Source organism: Natator depressus, chromosome 6 (assembly GCF_965152275.1).
Source record: "Natator depressus isolate rNatDep1 chromosome 6, rNatDep2.hap1, whole genome shotgun sequence".
NCBI classification, from domain to species: Eukaryota; Metazoa; Chordata; order Testudines; family Cheloniidae; genus Natator; species Natator depressus.
The window spans coordinates 103487057-103514553 of NC_134239.1; the positions used below are offsets into that span (position 1 = coordinate 103487057).

Here is a 27497-nt window from a genome sequence, read left to right on the forward strand (position 1 = left end):
TATTAGATGGGGTGGGATCTGAGTTACCCAGGAAAGAATTTTCTGTAGTATCTGGCTGGTGAATCTTGCCCATATGCTCAGGGTTTAGCTGATCGCCATATTTGGGGTCGGGAAGGAATTTTCCTCCAGGGCAGATTGGAAGAGGCCCTGGAGGTTTTTCGCCTTCCTCTGTAGCATGGGGCACGGGTCACTTGCTAGAGGATTCTCTGCTCCTTGAAGTCTTTAAACCATGATTTGAGGACTTCAATAGCTCAGACATAGGTGAGAGGTTTTTCGCAGGAGTGATGGGTGAAATTCTGTGGCCTGCGTTGTGCAGGGGGTCAGACCAGATGATGATAATGGTCCCTTCTGACCTAAATATCTATGAATCATTTATGTTTGTAGTGACTATAGGTTGCTATAGTGACTGGCAAATTCCACTGTGTTTGCTATATTGAATAATAATGATTAGAACATGCACTGGTAAATGCAATGTTTAAGTATGTTCCAGTTTTTTGTAATCTCACACAGGAATCAAGGACAAAACCCAGGATACCAGCAGTCTGTTTAACTTATAAAATGATAATAGGTTTGCCAGTGTATTTTTGTGATCTCCTTTTTAATGCAAATACTGTGATTTTAATTCAGAACTGGCTGAGTACTGTCTGCTAATGATGGATTTCAGCTCTCAAGTTATTTACAGGCTGGTTACTGATGAGGATGGGAAAACCAACTTATTCACAGATGTTGTGTGTTGTTTGCCATTCTTTAGTCAGTATTTACCTGTCATTACTGCACAGTGGACCTGATTTACCCTTCCCTAGCACCCAGTGTAGTCATTGGCACCTGGGCACAGTGCTACCATTCTGATTTGATAGTGTTTTCACTCACCTTATACAGGTGTCAGTGACTGCACAAGTTGCAAATGGGAGAATCAGGCCCAGTTTAGCTCATGTCCCCAGATTCACACATGAAGGTGGCCCCAAGGTGTGTAGATCTCCTCTCTCCAACATGGGGCGGCGGGGCAGTTGTCTCTTCAGACTTGTTCCTTCTTTGCCCCCTCCCTTTTACTCTGGGCTCCACATTGTCACTCTGTCGGTCTGGGGAGCTACCTGTGGGGAAAGTAGCAGAGGCTAGATGGGCTTAGGAGTGGAGTAAGTGGGCTTGGTGGCCCTCTCTGGCCCAAATGGGCTAACCTAGCAAAGATAGCATAGCCTGGAGGAGCCTGGTATCACAGAGAACATTTATAGTTCAAGTGAGTCTCTGGGTCAACTGGGTGACTGAACACTTACTCCCTCAACTGAGAGCCACTTGGAGAGTGGATGATGGGAGAGGCAGGAGTCACCAGCAGGCTGTTGTGGAAGAGAGGGCTGCTCAGTACTATGAGCAGTTCTGGTTGCTCCATCTCAAAAAAGATATATTCGAATTGGAAAAGGTATAGAGAAAGGCAACATAAAAGATTAGGGTTCTGGAACAGCTTTCATATGAGGAGAGATGAAAAGAAGACAGACTGTTCAGTTTGGAAAAGAGACAACTAAGGGGGGATATGATAGAGGTCTATAAAATCATGGATGGTGTGGAGAAAGTGATTAAGGAAGTATTATTTACTCCTTCACATAACACAAGAACCTGGGATCACTCGCAATTAATAGGCAGGAGGTTTAAAACAAACAAAAAGAAGTATTTCTTCACACAATGCAAAGTTAACCTGTGGAACTCATTACCAGAGGATGTTGTGAAGGCCAAAAGTATAACTGGGTTCAAAAAAGGATAAGATAAGTTCATGGAGGATGGGTCTATCAATGGCTATCAGACAAAATCTTTAGGGTTGCAACTGCATGCTCTGAGTGTCTCTAAGCCTCTAAATGCCAGATTCTCGGACTGGATGACGGGGATGGATCACTTGATAATTGCCCTGTTCTGTTCATTCCCTCTGAATCATTGGCATTGCCAGAATCAGAGTCAGGCATCAAGCCAAGGGTCAGAACCAGAGTTGATAGACAGGGATGGGGCACAGAAGCAGGGATCAGGAAGAAGGCAGATGATCAGGAGGCAGGCTAAAAGGCAGGGGGTAACATAGCAGCCAGCCAGAGATTCACCTAGTTGTTTGGGCAACTTTCTGTGCCTCCTTTTGGCTTAAATAGTGAGTCTGAGCCAATCAGAGGAGCTGGACATCTCCTCCAGTTGGGAGCTTCCTGGGTGGTGCCTATCCTGAGCTAAGGTCCACCAGCTTACACTCCCTGCAGGTACTTGTGAGCTGCTGGGTTGTGATCTAAGAACTGTATAGGACCTGGATTTGAGACCTATGATCCCTCACCATTTGATGCCAATACGTCCTTTCCCACAGCTGTGTGAACTCTAATGGAATTTTCCTTCCTTCCCCTAGCGTATTTTGTCCTCTCTGCTCCTATCTCTGTGTAGGCCTTTTCATTCATTTGGCTGATAGAGGTTAGAAAGGCGTTTTAATAATAATTTTGATCTAGATCGCCATCATATGTTTTGAATTATTTAACAGTGGATTTAATAGTATGCATTTACACAGTGTGAGTATTTATTTATTTATACAGCTACATACACATCCATAATGACTTTCACTGAAATGATAATACAGTGATTGGAAATACAGGGAAAAAGAAAAGCAATCTTTCAAGTTACAGAGCCTCAGATGGCACACACATACATATTGGCATTTACCGATCAAGAGAGAAGTAAGTATACAATGAAAGAAAAAAAAAAACAGAAAAACCACAAATTAAATACATGAGGTATGAGAGGAAACTTCCATCAGACTTTACACAGCCCTTTCAAGAACACTTCAGCATCTTCACTCAAATAACCCCCTCTACATGTTGCCATTTGAGCATAAATACACAATGGAAAAGGGAGGAGACTATTTTACATGAGTCTCTATTTATATCCTCAATGGCAAACCCTGTTTTTTTGCATACAAAGCAGTTTCATCCATTTATGAAAACCACTTTAGAACTCCGGATATCTCATAAGTGTTTAAATTCAATGTCTTGTAATCGGACATTTGGCACCTAAACATAAAAACATAAGCACGGCCATACTGCGTCCGACCAATGAGCCCAGTGTCCTGCTTTCCAACAGTGGCTAATTCCAGATGCTTTAGAGGGAATGAACAGAACAGGGCAATCATTGAGTGATCCATCCATAGCCTCTTTGATTCTTGACAATACTCCTTTGCATACCCAAAATATATGCTAATTTATACTTGGTACATTTCTCTTTTTTTGTTATCTGGGTAGGTTAATAAGTCTTCCTGTGTCACAAAGGTGTACATTGTCTTATTTGTTCCTGTGTGTGATTGGTCTCAGTTATTGCCTTCTGTGAACTGTAAGATGGCAGGGAGTGTTCAGTGATTCTGTTGCTGCTTCAGTCTTGAAGGAGGTGCTTTAAACATATTCTTGGGGTTATATTTTTATTTTGATCTCCATTTGTTCTTTCACTAGTCTGGTTGAAGGAAAGCCATGTTGTTCTGGGGGTTTTAAATTTCTCTGTTCTCCCTTTGCTTCCCCTCCCCCAACAAAGGAGTTGTATTATCAACAAGAGACATGCAAGGGGAGTGCACACTCTGACACCCTTACCATTCCCAAATAAAACATTGTCCTCTTTTAACTTCCTCCTGCAAGCTCACCTCTGCCATGGGGCTCTGCAGTTCCACCTAGTGGAATTCACAACTAGTGGAACTAGTGCCCTTCGATCGAGTCAAAAGAAAAGGAGTACTAGTGGCATCTTAGAGACTAACAAATTTATTTGAGCATAAGCTTTCATGAGCTACAGCCGATGAAGTGAGCTGTAGCTCACGAAAGCTTATGCTCAAATAAATTTGTTAGTCCCTAAGGTGCCACAAGTACTCCTTTTCTTTTTGCGAATACAGACTAACACGGCTGCTACTCTAAAACCTTCCATCTAGTGGAATACAGAACCCTGAATTAGGCAACCAGGCTACCTCTGCAATGCCTGGGGAGAGTTAGGTACCTCAAAGAAAGGGGTCACAAAAATCAGCAAGCCAGTCAGAAATGCTGAGGAGACGGTGTAGCCTAAGACCCCCCACCTCAAGGGGAGTTAGGAGCCTAAATCCAAGCTGGAGGGAGGCACCTGTCTGATGGGGCTATAGAATTTAAACTTGGGTTTCCCATCTCCTAGGTAAATGCCCTAGCTGCTAGGCTATGTGGTATGCTGGTATGAAGCTTTTTCAGTCTCTCTTGTTGAAGCTGTGTATAAATAAATAGTCATTAAAGCAGGAAGAGAGCTCATGATAGAACGACTCTGCAGGTCAGTGACTTGGATACTCTCTTGGGATGGGAGAGATTCAGCTTCCACACCCCTGTGCTAATGGCTGTTTAATTTCTTTGCTGCCTTTTTTGTTTGTTTGTTTGTTTGTTTTCTTGGGAGGAAGGTGGTGTGGCCTTTTAAGGAAGTAAACTGGTGTTCTGGGGGCCTTACCTTAGCTTCAGTGTCCCTTACTTTCCTGTCCTCACTCCTTGTTGCAGCCTGGACTCACCCTAGCAGTTCTCTGTGGCCCTTCTGTGGTTTTAGGTCTCTTCTCTGCCTATTTGGCTGCTAGCTCTGTGCAGCCTTTGTGCTGTTCTGGCTAGGCCAAAGGGCTTGTTTCTTTGTTTTTCTGTCTGGCCTTTCCAAAGGGCTGCTTTGTGACTTGTTAAGTCTTTATTCGATCCTGTTGCTGACACCATGTGGAGAATGCAGAGACCCAGGACACAATATTCAAGGTGAATGCAAGACTCTCCTTATGTCCTGTTTATACAGGGATGGTCTTATTATTATGTGATAAAGTGCCCATCACAATTATCACCTGAGTTCTCTGTTACGTAACAAATACCGAGTGGGTTCTCTATTGTGTGATACACTGCCTGTCACGTTTATTGACTGGGTCCTCTATTACATAATACGGTGCTTATCACAAATACTGACCGGGCCCTTTTATTATTTATACAGTGCTTACCACAGATATCTACTGGATCCTTTATTATTTTACAGTGCCTATCACAGATACTGACTGGATCCTCTAGTCCAGGGGTTCCTAAACTCTTTTCCCTGAGGCCCACCTGTTCAGCTGCAATTAACACTATTGACACTTCTTGAAAAAAATGATTCATTTTAATTATTACATAGATATAAACTATATGTACCAGCAGGGGGCCAGTACTCACTTGGGGTGTGTGTGTGTATGTGCATCATTCCACTCTCCCGACCCTGCCTCTTCAGTGCTGTGGCCTGAGGGCAGGTGCCACCCCTCCTCCCCAAAGGCAGTGCAAGTATTGATGCCCAGCACCCCTTCCCTTGCAGAGCCAGGGGCAAAAGCCCTGACCTCACCCTTACTATAAGCTCCATGCCCCCCCTTACTATAAGCAAATCTCCCTGGCTTCTGATCCCCACAGGGGTGCTGGTAGGCAGAGATCCCTTGGTGTTGCCTGTCACCGGTGGCAGGCATGGTACATTCCATTCAGCCTTGGGACTGCCACAGTGCCAGCTCAGCCCACAGGACCCAGTTCTCCAGCAAGCAGGAGAATGCCCCCTCAAGCTGGGGAGAGATGGTAGGGGGCAGAGAAAGGAGACAGAACCTGTTACCCCAGTCAGAGCAGGGGTTCAACCCCAGAGAACCCCAGCCTGGCCCTGGGGCAGAGGGGTGATGGGGGCGACAGTGAGAGCAGTTTGGTCCAAGATGGAGGACACTGATGACAGATGGCTCATGGGGATGTGGAGTGGGTGGGGTGGGCTGTGGCATATGAAGAGTTAAGGGTGTTTTGGAAGGAGTGGGGCAGCCATATTGTCAGGGGTTGGGGTTGTGGGGTGTGGGAACCCCAAGTTTGGAGTGAATGGGGCAAGGGAACCCTGGGTTTGGCAGGGGAGTCCCCAGTTGGCAAAATGGCTGAGCAAGCTCAGCTATTGGGGACAGGCTGAGGAGGCTCCCGCTGGCAGCTTCATGCTCTACTCTAGTGAGGGCTGGCTGGCTGGGGAGGGCACAGTGCGCAGCCTGTAATGGGGGATGTATGTATGGCTCCTTGCATGGACAGCAGATATGAGAGGGGGGAAGGGACAGGTCAGTGCCCTGGGGAGGGGGGTCCCCCAACCTCCCACTGCAAAACAGCACACCCACACCCCACTGCCAGCAACCAACATGGAGAGGACAGCACAGAGCATGGGGGGGGGGTCCCTCATACTCCCCACTGCAAAATAGCAGCCCCCCTGCCACCTGCAAGCCAGATGCTGAGGAATGGAGGAGGAAACCTTCCAGCTGCCCCTCTGCTGCTCCCCCAACCCCAGCATCCCCCCCCAAAAGCCCTCTGTTTCCAGATGCTCCCCCTAAACTACCCCCTACAAACATGGTCTTCATGCAGGCTCTGTAAGGCAGAGCAAGTGGATAGGGCTATGTACCTTGGAGCTGCGCTGAAGGGCAAGGGTTGGGAGGGAAGTGGAACGATGCAGTTTGTGGGGGCAACACCCCTACATGCCACCCCCCCATCTCCACCCCAGCCAGCAGACACCTGGGAATGTGTCACAGCCTGCCTTTGGGCCACAGCCCACAGTTTGGGACCCCTGCTCTAGTCATTACCATAATTGAAATACTTAAGAGTATTTGATGGTAGCCATCCTTTCAATGCTTTATGAAGTATCTAACACTATGTAAAGACTCTTCCTCAGAGTCATCACTCTTTAGTGAAGTGCAGAAGGATCTTGGTGCTGAAAATCCTTTTTCTTAGAGAATATAGAATACATATCTGTATGTACATGTGTATAATGTATGTATGTGGTGTACCCCATGCAAATAATTACAAATTGATATGTGTATGGGTTCATATAATACCCCACTGAGAATTAAACACACACAAATGTGTCTCAGGCTTAGTGGACTTCACTTATCAGTATGATGCTGTGTTTCAAATTCAGATATCACTGAGGATAGTGAGATAAATGTCATTCCCTCTCCCTCCTTACCATTATTTTCCAGGCTGTATATGTTCCAGGCCAATTGGGGCTGCAGGAAGGATGGCCAGCACATCCGGCGGCCCGCGCCGCTTCCCGCAGCCCCCATTGGCCTGGAGCGGCGAACCGCAGCCAGTGGGAGCTGCAATTGACTGAACCTGCAGACACGGCAGGTAAACAAACCAGCCCAACCCGCCAGGGGCTTTCCCTGAACAAGCGGCAGCCTTAGTTTGAGAACCACTGGTCTAAAAGACTCCAGGGTGACCCTTAAGTCCCTTGGATTGTACACACTTGCTCCTTCAAGGAAGCACTACAGGCCCCAACAGCCGTCTGGTACTCTGCCCTGGCTGCCTGTCAGGATCTGCAGAGAAAGAGAAGCAGGGGTTTTAGTGTAGGCCACTACCCCCTTCTACTTTGATGTCAATGCCTGCCCAACCCAGACATCCAGTGGGTTCTAAGTAGGCGTTTTGATGGGATGCTTGAGCATGCTGTATCAGTTCCCATGATGCCAGATCATGTTTTTCCTTTGTTTGCAAACTGCCTTTCCCACTTCTTTAGTGCATGGTCCAGTATCACCACAGACGGTTGGGTACTGAGCATGGTAGAAGTGGAATATGCCCTTTAGTTTATTTTTACTCCTCCTTCTCACCCTCCCTCCCCGTCCATCTTCAGGGATCTCTTTCACAAAGAACTTCTGGTCTGGGAGGTTCAATCTCTCCTTCCGGTGGGAGCCATGGAAGAGGTTCCACAGAATTTAAGAGGGAAGGGATTCTCTTTCCGTTATTTCCTAATCCCAAAAGTCAAAGGAGGTCACAGACTGATTTTAGACCTACGTCAGCTCAAAAACTATCTCAAGAAAATAAAGTTCCGCATCCATTATTCCCTCCTTGGATCCCAGTGATTGGTATGCTGCCCTCGATTTAAGAGATACCTATTTTCATATATCGATATACCAAGGTCACAGAAGGTTCCTCAGATTTGTAATAAACCATCTATACTACCAACTCACGATCCATCCCTTCATCCTGTCTGCAGCTCCGTGGGTGTTCACAAAATGTATGGCAGTAGTGGCAGCTTTCCTGAGGAGGTTGGGGTGCAGGTCTACCCTTATTTAGATGACTGGCTAGTCAAGGGCCAGTCCAGGGTTTAAGTAGTGTCCGAAGTTTGACTCATCCAGTTGACGTTCAAGGCCCTAGGCCTTCTGATAAATGCAGAAAAGTCTACCATTGCTCCAGTGCAGACAATAGAGTTCATTGGGGCAGTGTTTGACTCAGGCCAGGGCCTACTTCCCAGAGGTACATTTCCAATCAATCAGATCCCTGACAACACACCTCAAAGGTCATCCAATCACAACAGCCCAAAATTGTGAGACTTTTAGGTCACATGACCTCATGCACATATGTGGTACAACACCCAAGGCTGCACCTCAGACCCCTCCAGATGTGGCTGGCCTCAGTGTACTCACCAAACCACCACCATCTAGACACTCAGGGTACTCCACTGATTCTTGTCTTCCTCAATTGGTGGTTGGATCGGCTCATGGTTTGTGAGGGCATTCCCTTTATATGCCCTCAACCATATGACACTGGTCTCAGATGTGTCAGCGCTAGGGTGGGGAGCTCATCTGAGGCCCCTCAGAACTCAGGGTCTTTGATCTGTGGCAGAACTTTCACTCCACATCAACATCAGGGAACTCAGAGCAGTTTGCCTGGCCTGTCAGGCCTTCCTGTCCCACATTACAGGCAGAAACTTGTTTGCTCTCATGGACACTTCAGACATGTTTTACGTCAACAGGAAAGGAGAAGCTGTCTCTTCCCTCCTTTGTCAAGAAGCAATGCAGCTATGGGAGTTTTGCATAGCCCACTCCACCATCAAGGTCTCTTATCTTCTGGCAGCTGGCAGGTGACCTCAGCACGTCTTTCACCAGTCACCACAAGTAGTCCCTTTGCCCAGATGTGGCAAGAGATGTTTTCCAGCAGTTGGAAACTCCCCCCATAGACCTACTTGCAAAGAGGTACAACAGACAGTATCACCAGTTCTGCTCCCTAGGAGGCCACAGTCTGGATTCTATCATGGACACTTTTCTACTTCCCTTGGATGGGACATTTTTATTATGCCTTTGCCACCTTCACAGTCGAGCACAGAGTGCTGCTAAAGATCATGCCAGACCAGGGCCAGATTATTCTGATAGCCCCAGTAAGAGAACCTGTTCCCGCCAGGACCTGAACTTGGTCTTTTCGAAGCATATGAGACCTCTGTATGACCCTTTGGCAGCTTGCTCCTTATTATACGTCTCCTGGAAAGTGGTTTTCTTAGTGGCCATCACTTCGGCCAGATGGGTCTCAGAACTGCATGCCCGCACATCAGAGCTGCTGTAGACAGTCTTCTTTAAAGATAAAGTGTATTTATGTCCTCGCCCAAGTTTCCTCCCGAAAGTGGTTTAGCAGTTTCATAACAATCAGGCAATCTACCTACCTCTCTTTTACCTGAAGCCGTGTGCAACTAGGAATGAACAATGCCTTCACTCACTGGATGTTAGACAAGCCCTAGCTTTCTACATAGAAAGAACTAAACCTTTCCATAGGTCCACCCTACTGTTCGTAGCTGGGGCTGACAGGATGAAAGGTCTCCTAATCTCTTCACACAGTTTCATCCTGGGTCACGTCATGTATTCACACTTGTTACAATCAGGCAGGTGTTTTGCTACCAGCTAATCTGACTGCTTATTCCACATAAGCATCCTCAGCAGCATTCTTAGCGCAGATCCCTATTCAGGACATTTGTAAAGCAGTGACCTGATCATATGTTCTTCTCCCAGTACACCATCACTCAGCATTCCAGAGATGATGTCAAATTTGGTCGAGCTCTTTTGCAGTCTGTGTGTCCATGAACTCTGATCCCACTACCTTTTCAACTGCTTGGGAGTCACCTAGAGTGGAATGCATTCACTCCAAAAATAAAAATGGTTACTAACCTTCCGTAACTGTTGTTCTTCGAGATGTGTTGCATGTGTCCATTCCAGGACCCACCCTCCTGCTCCTCTACCTCGGAGTTTTCCAGAAAAAAGGAACTGAGGGTTGCGGGGTTGGCTGGATGCTTTATACCAGCGCTATTGGCAGGTGTCAGCAAAGGGTGTTTGAGCTGCTGGTACTACTGAGGGAAAAATTTCCGGCGACTGCTTGGGGCACGTACGCACTGAGAGTGGAATGGACATGTGCAACACATCTCGAAGAACAACAGTTATGGAAGGCTAGTAATCATTTTATGCCTTGCACTGTTAATACTATAAACTGGTGCTAGGCTTTTAATGCATAACAGAGACAAATTTTGAAAATATTACCTTTTTATGTGTGCATGAGCTGTGTGTATTATCATTAGGATACAGAAATGATAGAGTTTTTAAAAGCAGAGCTTGCTTTTACTAAATTTCACTTGATTGCCAAGAAGGCTAATGGCATTTTGGGATGTATAAGTAGGGGCATTGCCAGCAGATCGAGGGACGTGATTGTTCCCCTCTATTCGACATTGGTGAGGCCTCATCTGGAGTACTGTGTCCAGTTTTGGGCCCCACACTACAAGAAGGATGTGGAAAAATTGGAAAGAGTCCAGCGCAGGGCAACAAAAATGATTAGGGGACTGGAACACATGACTTATGAGGAGAGGCTGAGGGAACTGGGAATGTTTAGTCTTCAGAAGAGAAGAATGAGGGGGGATTTGATAGCTGCTTTCAACTACCTGAAAGGGGGTTCCAAAGAGGATGGCTCTAACTGTTCTCAGTGGTAGCAGATGACAGAACAAGGAGTAATGGTCTCAAGTTGCATTGGGGGAGATTTAGGTTGGATATTAGGAAAAACTTTTTCACTAGGAGGGTGGTGAAACACTGAAATGCGTTACCTAGGGAGTTGGTGGAATCTCCTTCCCTAGAAGTTTTTAAGGTCAGGCTTGACAAAGCCCTGGCTGGGATGATTTAGTCGGGGATTGGTCCTGCTTTGAGCAGGGGGTTGGACTAGATGACCTCCTGAGGTCCCTTCCAACCCTGATATTCTATGATTCTATGATTTTCATTTCAAAATAGGGATTGCATATATGAATTCTATCACACACAAGAGAGGGGCCACTCCCATAGAAACCAATGTGAGTTCAACCATTGACTTCAATGGAAGAGGGTCTGGCCTCTTACATGTCAAAACTGTATGCACAAACTTATGCATGCACTAGTGGCAATTGTGGAAAAGCAGGTTTGAAAACTTGGCCCTTAATGTCTTATCTCTGTGGAAATATACATTAATTGTAGTTAGTAGCATTGTCTTCTATATGTGAACATGCTTTACTTTGACTAATTGGAATTAAGTCACCAACGATAAGCAATATATATACAGCCATGTAGTTATTTTTCCAAAGGATTTAAAATTCTTCCCATTGCTATTGGTAGACTTATCAACAATCAGCAGAACGTGTCAGTGCTAACCAACAACACAGCAGTCATATTCTATGTGAACAAACAAGGGGGAGCCTAGTCAATACAATTATGCCGAGAGGTGATTCTGCTCTGGAATCTTTGCATCAGCCTGAAAGCTGCTTAGCATCCAGGGGTTCAGAATGCTCTGGCAGTTCATGTAAGCAGGTCACAAATGGTCTCTGTGTCCAGATGTGACTAGGTCCCTTTTCCAGCTGTGGAGAACTCCCCAGGTGGACCTATTTTCAACAAAAGCCAACACAAAATGTCATCAGTTTTTTTCATAAGTGGGCCACAGCCTGGGGTCATTGACAGATGCCTTTCTGCTACCTAGATACCTTCCCTCCAGTTCTGCTCCTGCCCAAAGTCTTATCCAACATCAAACAAGATCAGGCTTACATTATACTTATAACCCCAGGGTGGACCTGACAACACTGGTTCTCGACTCTACTAGCTCCATTGGTCAGACCTCCACTGTCACTCCTCCGTGATCTCCCAGGACCATGGCTGCCTCCTCTATCCCAACCTGTAGGCCCTCAAGGGTACATCCTGGCTGATGCCCTTGGAAGAAGGTTGTTCTAAGGAAGTGCAGAATGTACTTCTGATTAATAGAAAGCCTTAGTAGAAACTAGATGAACTGTGAGCACATATCTCTCTACTCACGCTGGGAAACATGCTACCAGCTGCAGTGTAGACATACCAAAGAGTCTGATAAATTAAACTCAGACAAACAACTCTTAGCCCCTTCCCAGACCACTGCAGACTCTTCTCCCCTTCCCGGACTCTGGAGGATCATCCTCTTACTCTTGTGCAGAGTGACACCTCATAGGGCTTTCTCCCTGGGGAGGCCTGACTCCAATCCCAACAGTTCTTCTCTCGCTTGGTCAGGGTGTTTCTACACCAACTTTTCTGGGAGACCAGTAGGGGAACCCAGGCCCTCCCACTCCACCACATTTGAGTCCAGGGACTCTAGGATAAGAGCCCAAGTCCACTCCATTACATCCCTTGTTGATGTCTCCCTGGCCTCCTTCCTAGCACAGGCTTTTCTTGAGGCCTTTCCCCCAGCCCCTTCCGGGGCTTTGTCCCCAACACGAGTCTTTCTGTTCTCCTCAGTCTTGCCACATTCTGTTATCAACAGAGTGACTGCAAAGTTCTTTTCTCTCTCCCTGCAACTCTCTTCTTTTTCTTTTTTCCTCATGGTGAAGTAGACTTGACTGAATGGCCATCATCAACTGTACTTCCTAAATACTTAGCAGTTTATATTCTCTCACTCTGCCTTGTATCCTTCAGATAATATAAAAACACCTTTCTAATACTACCCCATTTCCTTGACATTTTTACTAAATAACATAATGTAACTTTTGTTACCTTAAGACATTTGAATCCCTCAGAAAGCTTTCCCCTTTCTTTATCAAGGCCCTTACATACTCATCAAAGATGCTCAATTGTTTCTTCCACCTTACAGAGTGGACATAGTCCACCTTTGTGTCCATTTATTTGAAAAAGATTTTTGTTCAAGCCACAATGGCCAGTTCGTACTCTAAACAAAATCACTTCATTTTTCCTACCAGTACCAACCCCTGAAGTACATCCTTATCCTCAGCTCTAGGGCACAATTCAAAAAAATATTCTTCCCCTTTTTTTGTTGATCCAATTTTTTTTTTTGCCATCTTTCTTTTTCTTCTGCTCTAGACTTGCTTTCTTTATAGCAACTACTCAGCTCCTCCCCAGCTGGGTCTCATTTGTTTTTAGGCCTGTCAGGTGTTACCTCGTATCTTAATGAAGCTCTCTAGCCCACATAAACACTTTCCTCACCTACGTGGACCTATATGGGCCTATCAGAGAGCACCAATAGAAATCTGTGCCTAGGAACAGCTGCACTACCCAATGCGTCTCTTACAGAGACTAACAGTTGCAAAAACCCTCAGGCTGACTGCTGTTTGGACCAGCACTAAGTCCGACCAGAGTGCGTGGACATGGTGGGGGAGCGAATGGCAGCACAGCACTGGAGTTGTCCACAGTGCCATAGGTGAAGAATGGGCCATGGACTCTTCAAAGAGAGACTCTTTATGTCTGATTGGAGATCCAGGTGGCTGAGGCTAGATTTCAGGCTTTGATTTTGTGGTTTCTGCATATGGCCCTGTTCATGTTAGACCCAAGAGTCAATCTTTTGTTAGCATGGCTGGAAGGTGGATTACTGATTTCCTTTACACTCAACCTCTAACCCTGGACCTCTTGATTTTATATCAAAACAACCACATGCTGCCCAATTATCAAAGTCTCTATGCTGTTCACAAGGGAGAAATCACATGGTTCCAATAGGAATATAATCTAAATAAATAAATTAAAAGCCTGATTTCCCTCCCTGCCCTTTAAGTAAGAATTTGCAGGCTTCAAAATCACGACTATAGACTAAGGGGCAACTGCATTGGAAATATTCTGACTGAATCTCATCACCTACCTATGATAATGGGATTGCTTGGCTTTTGAATGACCAGATAACAGGTTATCCCATTAGATGGCATCTTCACTGTGTGTTGGACTTGGTCTACTTGATTGTGGAGACCCAGTAGATGGAGGAGGAGCAGCTGGCCAGCTACCAGGAGGGGTGGGCTGAGACACTGAATGTGTATGGTTGGCTGGAACATCACATCCAGAAGATACAATACATATGCCTCCCTCCCTCCCCTCTAATCACAGCCTATCCTTAGTGGCCATATGCCAATGTAAAGAGTCTAGTCCAGAACTACTCAAGTGAGACACTGCATCTTAAACAAAGATCTCACAGAAGCCTTTTGGAATCTTCTGTTCCACGGGAGTTTGTGTGACTTATGAGTTGCCTGAATTACAACATTGAGAAAAAGTGAAAGTGACTCTGTCTGCCAGGGGTGGCAGGACATAAATGGCTAAAGGAGCTAAACTCCACCAATATTGCCACAGTTGTGAGCTATATTATGTTGTATGGCTGAAGTACTGCAGGAAGCAGTAACACTTGTTGTCACAGGGATTTCTATGAGGATGGATTTCACCTAGCAGCCTTAGGATCTAGGTTGGAGTTCATCTAGCTGCTCTCTGCAATGCTTCTTGCAAACTCCAGCTTCTAGAGATCCTGCGTGTAGCACATGGGCTACAAGCAATAGAGGGAGAGGACAGAAGAGGATTTCCAGGCTTCTGTGAAGTTTATTCAGAGTAAAGGGCTCCCTACAGCCACAGTCCCTCCCTGCTGCCTCTGCTCCTGTTTTTCTCTATCCAGCAACAAGTGTGAGTTGAGGGCGGAGGTTCTGGGCATGGAGGTGGGAGTCAGAGTTGTGGAGAAAAGGGGATTGTGAGCCTGGTGGTGGCTGCCAGGTTGGAGGGGGAAGGACTATGACCTCTGGGAAAGGTCTCCAAGGGTTTTTTATATTTTTGTGTTTTGACCCAGGTGGTGTTAGTTGGGAGAGGGTTTCAGAGCAGAAAGGGGTTGCTGTGAGCTTGGGAGGGGTTGGTAGGAGGAAGAGGTGTTCTCAGTCTGAAAGGGACAGGTGGGTACAGTGGGTGTTCCTGCGCTGGGGCTGGGTTAGAGGGAGCTGAGCAGATCCCATGAGTGGGATGGCCTAGGCAGGCAAGGTTGAGTGTAAGGGACAATGGAATCAGTTGGTGAATTGGTGGGGTTGGTGGGCATGATGTAGTGGGGAAGACTAAATTGGAGGTAGAGAGTTTGGGACTAGGAGAGAACCAGAAGGAGTCACAGAGAGAGAAATTCAGTCTTCTTCCATCCTGCTGTTTAGCTGTGAAATGCCCCAGTTTTTATTCTGAAAAGGGGAAGGGGTAGGACAGCAGAGAGGACTGAGCAGCTTTTTTTACTTCTGACATCTCCACCAACCTCCCTTATGCTTACAAACCAGCTCCCTGTGACCTCCCACTTCCCCACCTCAGTGTCCCTTTTGTCAGTTAGAAAATATGATTAACGCACAGGGGCATGGAATGGAGGAGGCTAGGCTAGGCTGTACTCTGCAGCCCCCACTCGTTATCAGCATCAGCTACAAGTAGTGTGACCAGATGTTCCGATTTTATAGGAACCGTCCCAATTTTGGGGTCTTTTTCTTATTTAGGTGCCGATTCCCCGCACCCCCATTCTGATTTTTCACACTTACTATCTGGTCACCTAGTTATAAAGGCTTTCTCTCCCATTTACCTGAGACGTTTACGAATACATGCCCAATTCACAGAAATACCAGGCTGTTTGTTTGTAGGCAAGGAGTTACCCCACACTCATGTTTTATTTGCTTGGAATTTAGGTCAACTGCAATTTAGTTACAGTCACTGGCACCAAGTGGTCTGTGGTACGTGCACATACTCCTGGGAATTTAAAAACAACTCCTTTGAAGCACTTGGACATGTACAGTGAGAGTACAATTATTTTTTAGTAGGATTTACAATTTTCCCCATGAAGAGGATGCTCTGGGTATTTTTATCAACAATTATCATCAGGAAAGGCCGGTTAAACTTAATGGTAAGAGGTTGAGGGAAGGGAAGAGACGTGTATGTAATTTCGACGATAGTGACTGCTGCAGCCTCAGTACCATTCTCATGAACATCCACCACGGCCTTGTGAAGAGCCTATCAGGAAATGAAGTAGAGATCACAGTGTGAGCATAAAACAGGGAGCAACAGCTGGAGATGAACTTGCTCCTATTTAAACCACAGCTATTAAGAAAGAAGAACAGAATGAGTACAGGACTGACAACACAAAACATAACCCAACCCTACATTCCCAATCGAGGCAAAACTATCGTTGATTTCGATAGGAGTTTTGCCTATGAATCTTTGGAAGGGTCAGGCACAACAATATGAATAGATTAAATTGCATGTGTCAAATCCCTTGTTTGCTCATCCACAAAGAGGGGGACTCCCTTAATTAATTGTTTAACATTACTGAAGAATTGTCTCATCATCACAAACAAACTCTAGTGCCTTTATGCATCAGAGAGTTACTTTGCAGCAGAAAATAGAAGACAATTCAAGATGAATGGTGACAAGCAACATAGGAGGGAAAGAAGTTAGGAGCTGACCTCCCTGGTGTACCGTTGCCTAATACATTTCTCTCTTGGGTACAGTGAATTGGTATTTTACAGTGCAAATGTGAACCTATTTCTTTTACTCTTTGGAGCTACACTAAGAACTAACTCTCACTTTGTTCTCCTTAATGCAACTCAAATTAGTATTTCCTTACATTGTTTGCAGTTTGCAGTTGTAGCTGTGTTCCTCCCAGGGTATGAGAGAGACAAAGCAGGTGAGAGGTTTCAGAGTGGTAGCTGTGTTAGTCTGTATCAGCAAAAACAACAAGGAGTCCTTGTGGCACCTTAGAGACTAACAAATGTATTTGGGCATAAGCTTTCATGGGCTAAAACCCACTTCATCAGATGCATATAGTGAAAAATACAGTAAGCAGTATAGATATTACAGCACATGAAAAGATGGGAGTCTTTACGGACAGTCTCTATGCATAAGAACATAAGAATGGCCACACTGGGTCAGACCAAAAATCCAGGCAGGCCAGTATCCTGTCTGCCGACAGTGGCCAATGCCAGGTGCCCCAGAGGGAGTAAATCTAACAGGTAATGATCAAGTGATCTCTCTCCTGCCATCCATCTGCACCCTCTGACAAACACAGGCTAGGGGCACCACTAGGGACACTATGCAAAAGAATAAATGGACACAAATCAGACATCGAGAATTGTAACATTCAAAAACCAGTAGGAGAACACTTCAATCTCCCTGGTCACTCAATAATAGACTTAAAAGTGGCAATTCTTCAACAAAAAATCTTCAAAAACAGACTTCAATGAGAAACTGCAGAACTGGAATTAATTTGCAAACTGGACTCCATCAAATTAGGCCTGAATAAAGACTGGGAGTGGTTGGGTCACTACGAAAAGTAATTTTCCCTCTATTGATACTCACATGTTCTTGTCAACTGTTGGGAATGGGCGACGTCCACAGTGATTGAATTGGCCTCATTAGCACTACGAAAAGTAATTTTCCCTCTATTTATACTCACATGTTCTTGTCAACTGTTGGGAATGGGCGACGTCCACAGTGATTGAATTGGCCTCGTTAGCACTACAAAAAGTAATTTTCCCTCTGTTGATATTCACCCCTTCTTGTCAACTGTTGAGAATAAGCCACTTCCACCTTGATTGAACTGGCCTCGTTAGCACTGAGCCCCCACTTGGTAAGGCAACTCCCATATTTTCATGTGCTGTAATATATATACTGCTTATTGTATTTTTCACCCTATGCATCTGATGAAGTGGGGTTTAGCCCAAAAAAGCTTATGCCCAAATAAATTTATTAGTCTCTAAGGTGCCACAAGGACTCCTCATTGTTAAGGCAGGTGAGGTAATAGCTTTTATTGGACCAACTTCTGCTGGTAGAAGGGACGAGCTTTTGAACTCCACTGAGCTCTTTGTCAGATCTGGAGAAGGTAACCAGAGTGTCACAGCCAAATACAAGGTAGGAGAGATTGTTAAGCATAAAGGGTTCACACATGCTCTAGCAGACCACTTAGAATGAAGTGGGCAATTAAGGGGAAGCAAGCAGCAGGATATGTTCAAAGTGTTACATTGATTTTATTGCTCAATTCATCTGTAAGTCCATAGTTCTTAGTATCCAGCAAAGTTATGAATTTAATTTACCAGGCTTGTCTTTTAAAGGTGTTGTGCAGGTTTCCTTTGAGCATGAGGGCTGAGAGATCAGATATGGAGTGATCCCTTTGTGTTTGCCCACAGGTGAAAAGGTGTTTTTGTAATTTATTTTTATAATTTCAAGATCCATGGGTCCTACACATGTCTATCACAATATGTAGTATTGTCTCATTACAACAATTTCTAACACACCCTGTTCCTTGCTAACCCTTAATTACTCATTTCATTTTAAGTAGTCTCCTACAGCATGTGTGTATCCTTATGCTTAATTTATCCCACCCTGAATTTGTCCAACCTTGTCTGGACCTTATCCAGACCTGAGGCAGAGCTGCATCAAACCTGAAAGCTTTCCTCCTTTACCAGCAGAAATTGGTTCAATAAAAGATATTACCTCATCAACCTTCTCTCTCTTATTTCCTTCTACTGATTCATGGCGAAATTCTGATACTTACTCTGTGACACCATAGTCCATGGTCAATCTGCCAACTCATTGTATAAGGCACTACTCAGTAAGTGTAAAAGTATTGGGAAGGATGGTGCCACAGACCTCCTGTGTGCCCTGGAGCAAGTCACTGAGCCTTCCTGTACTTCATTTCTCATCTGTAAATCCCTACTTCACAGGGGTATTGTGGGGATAAATACATTAAAAATTATGAGATGTTTAGCTACTACAGTAAGGAGGGGTCATATAAATACTTATCATAGAATAAGACTCCGTATTTGCAAACTCTTGCCATACCATTTTACATATTAATTATTTTATGTTAACAATAGTTACAATTGCATTTTTCCCTGTCCTTTTGTCCTTTTCCCTCCCTGATGATACTGACTTTTACAGGACATTCCAGAAGGTCAAGTAAGCTCACAGTGCCTGTGTATTCATTATAGTAAGCAAATTAATGCTTAATTTGAGGAAAGACTAAGTGCTAATCTGTGGGTTTGTCCTCCTTATGCTACAGCTCTGTCTCGCCTGTCCTTGCTGGCTGAGCATTTTACCAGTGACCTGACTGGATGCTGGAATGGGTCATTTCAAAAGAAAATAAGAGACAATTCCATGTAGCACCATCTGTATTTTACAAACTTACTTTTGACACCTTCAGGTTAGAGTGCCCAGTGATTCCAGACAGATCAGCTTCGTTAGTGAACACATCGACCACACCCATTTTCTCAAACAGCTCTTTGACATCATAGGTACCAGATACAGAGAATGCTGGAATGTACAGGTCAATTTTTCTGTTCAAAAAGAAACACAAAACTCTGGTGAACTATTGTCAAATGGCTGGATACTTAAATATTTACAGCTGGATAATGTAGAACACTCAAGGATCTCAGCTGCCAATGATTTGCCTCACAATGCCCCAGTCTGGGAAGTAAATATTATTGTCCCATTTTACAGCAAATGGACAGCAAAATTACAATCCCATGAGTTTTATTTTTGTTTAACTACATGTGACTACTGTGCTGGTTTTAGAAAACTATTGTTTGGATTATTTGATCTGATATAGAGACTAGTAAAGTGCATTACCTTATATAGGGCTGGATTGTCCCTACCTATAATACAGCTGCTCAAGTGAATGCAGGAGAAGTAGGGATATCCCCACCTTGTGTGGCATAACAGGGGTACACCCATAAGGGTTCCCAGGGGATTGCATGGGCTACACTGGATTCTTTCACTGGCTCCCTGAAACAATTGGACTGGGAGAGTAACACATTCCAGGGTGCAATTCAGACCAGTGAGGGGCTCTGTTACCACCTGCCCTGCAACCTTGGATGCCTCACAATGCTTTGCTGTTGTAGCTTCCATCTTGGGTCTCTCACAGTCAGTCTGCCAGCATGAGTGTCTGTGTAGAGCCACAGCCCTGGTCCAGCCAGTCCAACTCCAGCAGCCTGTCAGCAGCACAGCAGACACACTCTGGCTTCCAGCAGCCTTGCTTACTACTTGCAGAGTGACCTTCACACACTTCTAGTCCTCAATTTTCCACCAAAAATGTGTGTTCTGCACTGCCCACCCTGCTCCTGGACAGTTCAGATATATTAGGTCTGTTGCTGCTGTAAGGAAATAATCTCCAACAGTTTGCTACTCTAAATGGAGTTACCCAAATAATTCAGTTTGAATGCAACACTGGGTTAGTTTTTATTAAAGAATGAAACCACTTTATTTAACTACAAAGAGAGATTTTAAGTGAGTACAAGAATAAGGCATTAAAGTCGGAAATGGTTACAAGAGAAATAAAGAGAAAACTCTTTCTAGTAACTAAACTTAACAAACATGGTTCCAGGTAAAATTCTTGCCACATTTTCCCAGCAACATCGCTGACCAAATACTTAAGTCAGGATCTGCCCCCAAAGTCCAAACAGCTGGTTTCTTTTGTCTTCTTAGGTGAAAGAGTGAGAGATGAAAAGGGAGAGAGAAAGAATCCCTGGTTTTTGCCCCCCACTTCTATAGTCCAGTCTCTCTTTGAAGTAGATTCTTCTGAGGCTTACCCCTCACAGCAAAGTTTATTTAAACAGTAAAGAAAGCCACGGGAGTTTGGGGGTGTGAGTGAAGGTGTCCCCATACTCTTTCTACTCCCCCGCGTATGTTGAAATGCAGGTTTGCCTTGTCTCTCTCTTGCTGTCTCAAGGACCTTATGTACTAGTTATATGTAAATTGGGGTAAACCCACATTCCTTTATTTAAGATAGACTTGCTTAGCCACTCCTGCCTAATAGGGGCTATGTGGGGTTTGAACATGTGATACCAACATCATTCAGGGGAAATTCATAACTTTACATAGAATCTTGTATGTAGATTTAACAGTGATATAACTTACAGAAAGACATTCGTTTTCAAATGATACTTCACAAGGCATGTTTTGTACAAAGATTATTACAATAGTGTATAAGGTGTGAACACTGGTGCATTCCGTCATAGAGGAGTGCTGAAAGGGCAGAGGAATGGCTTTGTGCCCCATGTTCCAGCCAGCTCTCTAGCCAAAAGAGCTGAAGCAAGAGGGGCATTCTGGGAGGCATTATACTTCAGAGGTGTGTGTCTGAGGCACTAATTCTTCCAGTGCTCTCCCTTAGGGCAGTATGCAATACATTGCCCAGTCTTAGGGCTGTATCTACAGGCACAGCCTAGCCCTGAATGGAATATTTTCTCTTCATTTCCAATTCTAGCCTATTTTACAGCAAATATACATAGGCGTAGTAGCAGTTAAATGGTTACCTTTCTTGAAGTGATTTTGTCCATTTAGTCACAGTTTTTTTCAACAGCGCATCCTCCACCTGCTCCATTTTCCCTTCATCGGGCAGAATAAATATTGCAGCAGCATTTCCTTTGTATGGGATTTCAACCACCCAGCAAGACAGCTCCTCATCATGGTGTGTGTTATACCTTTTATTACTGCTCATCATGTTAACTTTGACAGACGTTTTTGCATCCACAAAAAAGTCATCTTCCTTGGTGAACAAACTATTGAAAGGATTTTCCCAATGAGCTGATGACAAAAAGAAAGAATGCCTTTGAAAATACCGGGAAAGAGAAATTTCAAACACATATCAGACTAATTTAAATGTAACAAGTCTATATTTGAAGTTTAAGTCAACTGCAAGCTCGTTTGAAAAACGGGACATTTGCCCTGCGGCCAGCTAGCCAGACAATTTCAATAGCAAGTAGTCCTGATGAAAGCAAAACAAGTGAAATGAACTAATACTGTGGTTTTCTTTAAATCTGTAGCTTTGAGAAAAGAATAGTGACCAAGTATTATAACTTTCTGTGCTGTTAAACTGAGGCCCCTCAATCTGATAGAGCTCCAGATTAATTAATAAATCTAACTTCTTTTTCATTTTACCTAAATTTCTTCTACTCACGCCTCGCAGTATAAATCTCAAGACATGGGTCTGTAAGAGGGAGCTAAATTGAAATTTTGTTTATATTTAATTTCCTTTCCTTCTCCTTGAGGAGGATGGATAGCTCAGTGGTTTGAGCATTGGCCTGCTAAACCCAGGGTTGTGAGTTCAATCCTTGAGGGGGGCCATTTAGGGATCGGGGCAAAAATTGGGGATTGGTCCTTTGAGTAGGGGGTTGGACTAGATGACCTCTTGAGGCCCCCTTCAACCCAGATATTCTGTGATTCTCTGTTTCTTGTAAAATGTTAGCACAGGTGATGCAGCTTACTAGCAACAAATGCACAAATGGGAAAGCACGTGCTTTCCAAGCTGCTGAAAAGGATGTGTTTTTATAGAGTTGACTGAAATTAACCAAAGTTTAAAATGTTACCGTAGGACCTACCCCACAATTCTGCTAGTTCCAGCCTGCTCCTATGCATTATAAGCCCGATCCTGCACCACTCTAGTCAGTGGTATGGCACCCATTGACTTCTATGGCACAGGATCAGTGCCTATTGCCTTTCTTATACACTGCCTCACCAGAGTACCACATGACCACTTTCTCCTCAGTTAAATAGCTATCCATTTTGGCAAGAAATTTTCCTGGTCTCAAATACACCCTTTCATGGCTCCTGGCTACCACTGGTAGAATATATTGCCTTCAGTTATAATACTTAAATGAGTATCAGGCAAATAAATGTGCAAAGATCAACCATTGTCCATTCTGGGAACATCCCAGGGACAACAAAACATCAATGAAAAAAATAGAATTCTGGATTCTTTCCTTTTTTATCTCTGTATTTAGGTAGTACGATTAAACTGGCCTGCATTACAGGGGTGAGGAGAACCTATAACTCCCATTCACTTCCAAGCAATAGTTGCTTGGCATGCCTAATGACATAGTTATAATCTTGTTCGGGTGACTAAATATGGATTTAGGTGAACTGGGGGGGCAGGGAGCCTGTCCACCCAACTTTTGAAAGTGGGAGAGCCATGCCCCTCACTTTTTAACGTGGGCGTAGTTTGGGGGGAAGCAGTGCCGGTAGGGGCTGTGTTTTGTCAGGGGAGCTGATCACGGTGCTGTAGGTGCCAGACAGTAGCTGGTGGGAAGGACAGAAGGAGCATGGGCTGTGCGACTGGTTCCCATTGACCTACATGCAGCCACAGGAGGTAGGAGACTGGCAGGACCAAGTGCTAGAGGCCCTGGGGGTGCTATGTGAGGAGGGGACTAGGGCCATGAGGGAGTGCAGGATTAGGGGAGAAGGGCCACAGGAATCCATTTGGCCTTGCCCACCCCCTTCTACAAAGATTCCAGTGCCCTTGATTTAGGTGCCTAATTATAACCAAAATTTCCAATTAGGATGACTATAAGTTTCCTGGAAATGCTTAAAAAAGTTGACAAGGCATGAGTCTCAAGTTGGGTAATCTCATAGACGTAATAAGCAGTTGACAAAAAAGCAGTTTATTTGTCTTAGACCACTATTGGAATTCCATAGCTTGTATGTGCAACATGTACTGATCTGTAGAACATCTTACCTTTAAAGAAAATATAGTTGATAAGAATCATTACAGTGAGCGGATCAAGATCCTTGACCAAATTGGCAATTTTCCCATGGGTTTTATTCTCTATGTAATCATTGATCTGTTTCTCAGCCTCGGCAGAATTCTGGAAGTTAGTAGGAAAAGTTTCAGACTCATACAGAGTTTTGACATCTTCCAAAAACTTCTCTAGTAGTTTCAGTTGATCATCTATAAAAAGGGCATTTCCCATATTCAGCTGGATCTCACTGTCAGGATGGTTTAACATCTGGAGGAGCTGATGAAAACCTTCATGTATCTCCCTCTCCTCAATCTCTGTCAGATTAAAGGAGAGTCCTTGGAGAATTTGACTCAGAGTGGCTGACTTGGCACCTAACGTCAGCATTGCAAAGGCAGTGGAGATGCTCAGAGGAGAGAAGAAAATGTTCTTGTCAGCTGCTTCTGATTTAATCTGCTTGTAGAATCTAAATGCAAAGTCAGCATTGCTAGCAACAACTTTCATACAGGTCATGTGTTCAGTTATGACTTTGCCTCCAACTGGGCTAAGTTGCTGTGGGGGATTATTTTCTGTCTGACCATCCTGGTCATTGTGGTGGTCAGGTACATCATGAGACAAGACAACAGCATGAAGCCCAGCAAGTAACACACACAGACAGAGGATGGACTTCATTTTCCTTTGGAACTATTCCTTTAAAAACAAAAGAATGGAATAGTCATTAGTCATGGAAATGTTCCCCCCTTCCCTGTGCTATTTGTGATCCAACGGTTATTTTTCTCTCTTCCTTCGTGGCAAGTCCTCCTCCCTCCAGCCAGTTGGGAGATTATGGGGGGAAAGAGAGTGGGGTTGACGGTAGAGTCTCCGAGGTTGGGAGTGCAGGCCAGGTTGGGAATCAGAGAAAGGAAAAAGGGAGGTGTGGTAGGAGGAGACTCTGGGCTGGATTCTTCAGTTAGCATCATCCACTTTGTGCCACTCAGACATCCTAGAGTAGCGGTGTTTTGTAGTGTGAGAGCGTATGAAAGGGAGTCAGGTGAGTATAGGCTGGGAGAGATTTTAGCAGAATGGAGCTCCACTGTGATGATCGTCCACTGCATCCCTAGGATAAATTAGGGACCTTATGCCAGTGGCACAAATTGGAGCTGGACTTTTGCAGCTCTAACTTCTGCTAGGGCTTGACAGCATCTCTCAGGGAACTGCAACTGGTTCCTTGATGCTTCCCCCCAGCACCCCCCCACCACCACCACCTAGCACTCACATTTCCCTGTGTGGCAGTATAATCTGGATTCAACTGAGAATCGGGTCCACTGTTTAAAGCTGAACAAACATGATAGGGAAGGGCCCTGTCTCGAATGTCAAAACTAAGTCACCCATCCCTGACTTTCAGTACTGTAATTTTGATGAACTTTAGCAAAAGGGAATAACAAATGGTGCTGAGCTTTCTGTAGCATCATAACTACAGGAATAAATCAAATAAAGAAATCTAAAGGCTCTTTATATGTCAGTAACTGATAAACTTGCCCTTTTTGTTTTTTATGCTTATCTGTCTCTTTCTATCTATTAGGCCTAATCACATCAGCCACACTATCAGAGGCTCATTCACCTGCACATCTACCAATGTGATATATGCCACAAAAATTGGGGATTGGTCCTGCTTTGAGCAGGGGTTTGGACTAGATGACCTCCTGAGGTCCCTTCCAACCCTGATATTCTATGATTCTATGTGCCAGCAGTGCCCCTCTGCCATGTACATTGGGCAAACTGGACTGTCTCTACGTAAAAGAATAAATGGACACAAATCAGATGTCAAGAATTATAACATTCATAAACCAGTCGGAGAACACTTCAATCTCTCTGGTCACTCGATTTCTGACCTCAAAGTGACTATCCTTCAACAAAAAAACTTTGAAAACAGACTCCAGTGAGAGACTGCTGAATTGGAATTAATTTGCAAATTGGATGCAATTAACTTAGGCTTGAATAGCAACTGGGAGTGGTTGAGTCATTATACTAAGTAAAACTATTTCCCCTTGTTTATTCCTCTCCCTCCCTCCCCCCCACTGTTCCTCAGATGTTCTTGTTAATTCCTGGAAATGTGCTGGAAAAGGCCCACCTTGATTATCACTTCAAAAGGTTTTCTCTCCCCCCACCCCACTCTCCTGCTGGTAATAGCTCATCTTAAGTGATCACTCTCCTTACAATGTGTATTTTTTCATGGTCTGTGTGTATATGAAATCTCCTCACTGTACTTCCCACTTTATGCATCTGATGAAGTGAGCTGTAGCTCATGAAAGCTTATGCTCAAATAAATTGGTTAGTCTCTAAGGTGCCACAAGTACTCCTTTTCTTTCTACTTTCAACCATCTCTAACACTGGCTAACACATTCTAAGAAATCCCACACATTTTGGTGTAGCCAGGCCATATCTTAAAAGCACTAGACTAATCTAGCCCCTAGGTTTCCCAATAATTTTTTTTAAAATGCCTTCATTCAAAGCACATTTTCACTAGAACATCAATGTCTGCTGGATCATTGCGGTCTTCAGAAAGGCTCCACAGACAGGATAAATTGTAACAGGTATAGTGAACAGTCACCCATACTTGAGTGAAATCCCATAAAAGAAATTGCATATCAGATGGCTAATGTGAGTTTCATAGATTCATAGATACTAAGGTCAGAAGGGACCATTATGATCATCTAGTCCGACCTCCTGTACAACGCAGGCCAGAGAATCTCACCCACCCACTCCTGCGAAAAACCTCTCACCTGTGTCTGAGCTATTGAAGTCCTCAAATCGTGGTTTAAAGACTTCAAGGAGCAGAGAATCCTCCAGCAAGTGACCCGTGCCTCTTTGGATAAAATATGGCCGTACTTACAGTACAGTCAGAAGGATCCTGCTGGGTGCATCTAATCTGCACAGCTCCTTGCCTGTTATTTATATTGCATTAACATTGTTACGCAGAGTTTTCACTGTTAAACATTAAACAGAGGAAATAGAAGTTATCTGAAAGGATGCAGAGCAAACAGTGATGAAACTGCTTTTCTGGCATGGAGGGTCAAATGCCCACTGTTTATTTTTAAAGAGAATTTAGAGATGTTGTATTACGCCACCATGTGTTTGGCTCTGGTTGCTACAGTTTCAAGATCAACAGAGTGAAATTGCCTCTGGCGCTTCTCTCAGATTTGGAGGCTCTAGGAACACACAAAGGCCAAGGATAATGACAACAGACACAATCGCAAGTACAAAGTCTTATCTGTACTACAAATTTTATTAAAGCAATAAGTAAAATTACAATTATCCATGATATAGAAATCCTACAAAACCTATGCAATGATTATAACTGTAGTCAGGCTCACATCCTGAAAGATATTCCAAGATCCAATGGACCTCTCACCAGATGATCATCAGTAGAGGGATAGTTTCTGCTGGGGTTTTCCCAAGGGTATTCCCACTTTTACCCAGCTGGGAAACCCTTTATATATTGTAATTCTAACTACATGTAACACATTATGCATAAAGTCAGCCCACTTTCCCTTATCTGTATTTCTATCCCCATTAATGTTAGGGTGCTGCATTTTTCATAGGTTGGTCATAGTTCCTCTTATTCTTATTAGCATTTATGCACAACATGTACCCTGTGGTCAGAAGAGTTATTTAAAGATGTTACAATAAGGTATCTCGTGGTCTCGGACAATACATTGCAGTCTGTTGCAATCACCTATTGGCACATCTTCACAGTAATCTTGTGAGCTTTGGGACAAAGGATTATTCCTAGGTCACCCACTCATGTCAAGCATTTTTAAGCCTATGGCCTAGTCTGGCTACACTATAGTCTTAGGGGTCTCAGCCTGTAGGCCTTGCATTTCAGCTAGGCTTTACTTATATACCTAACACACCCATCACTCCTAAATACTTATCAGTCCTATACATCTATAATCCTACAATTTACATCTAATTAGTAAAAAGAAAAGGAGTACTTGTGGCACCTTAGAGACTAACAAATT

At 44.2% G+C, this 27497-nt stretch overlaps 1 protein-coding gene across 1 annotated transcript; it reads right to left on the reverse strand.

The window, feature by feature from the left end:
• Positions 1 to 15799: 15799 nt before the first annotated feature.
• On the reverse strand, positions 15800 to 26382 carry LOC141990176 (alpha-1-antitrypsin-like). Its single transcript, XM_074957152.1, has 5 exons — positions 26259 to 26382; positions 23496 to 24186; positions 21298 to 21568; positions 19176 to 19323; positions 15800 to 16003 (listed from the first exon to the last, which is right to left on the reverse strand). The coding sequence occupies exons 2-5, from the start codon at positions 24166 to 24168 to the stop codon at positions 15800 to 15802; spliced, it is 1296 nt and encodes a 431-aa protein (XP_074813253.1). The 5' UTR covers positions 24169 to 24186; positions 26259 to 26382.
• Positions 26383 to 27497: the final 1115 nt, after the last annotated feature.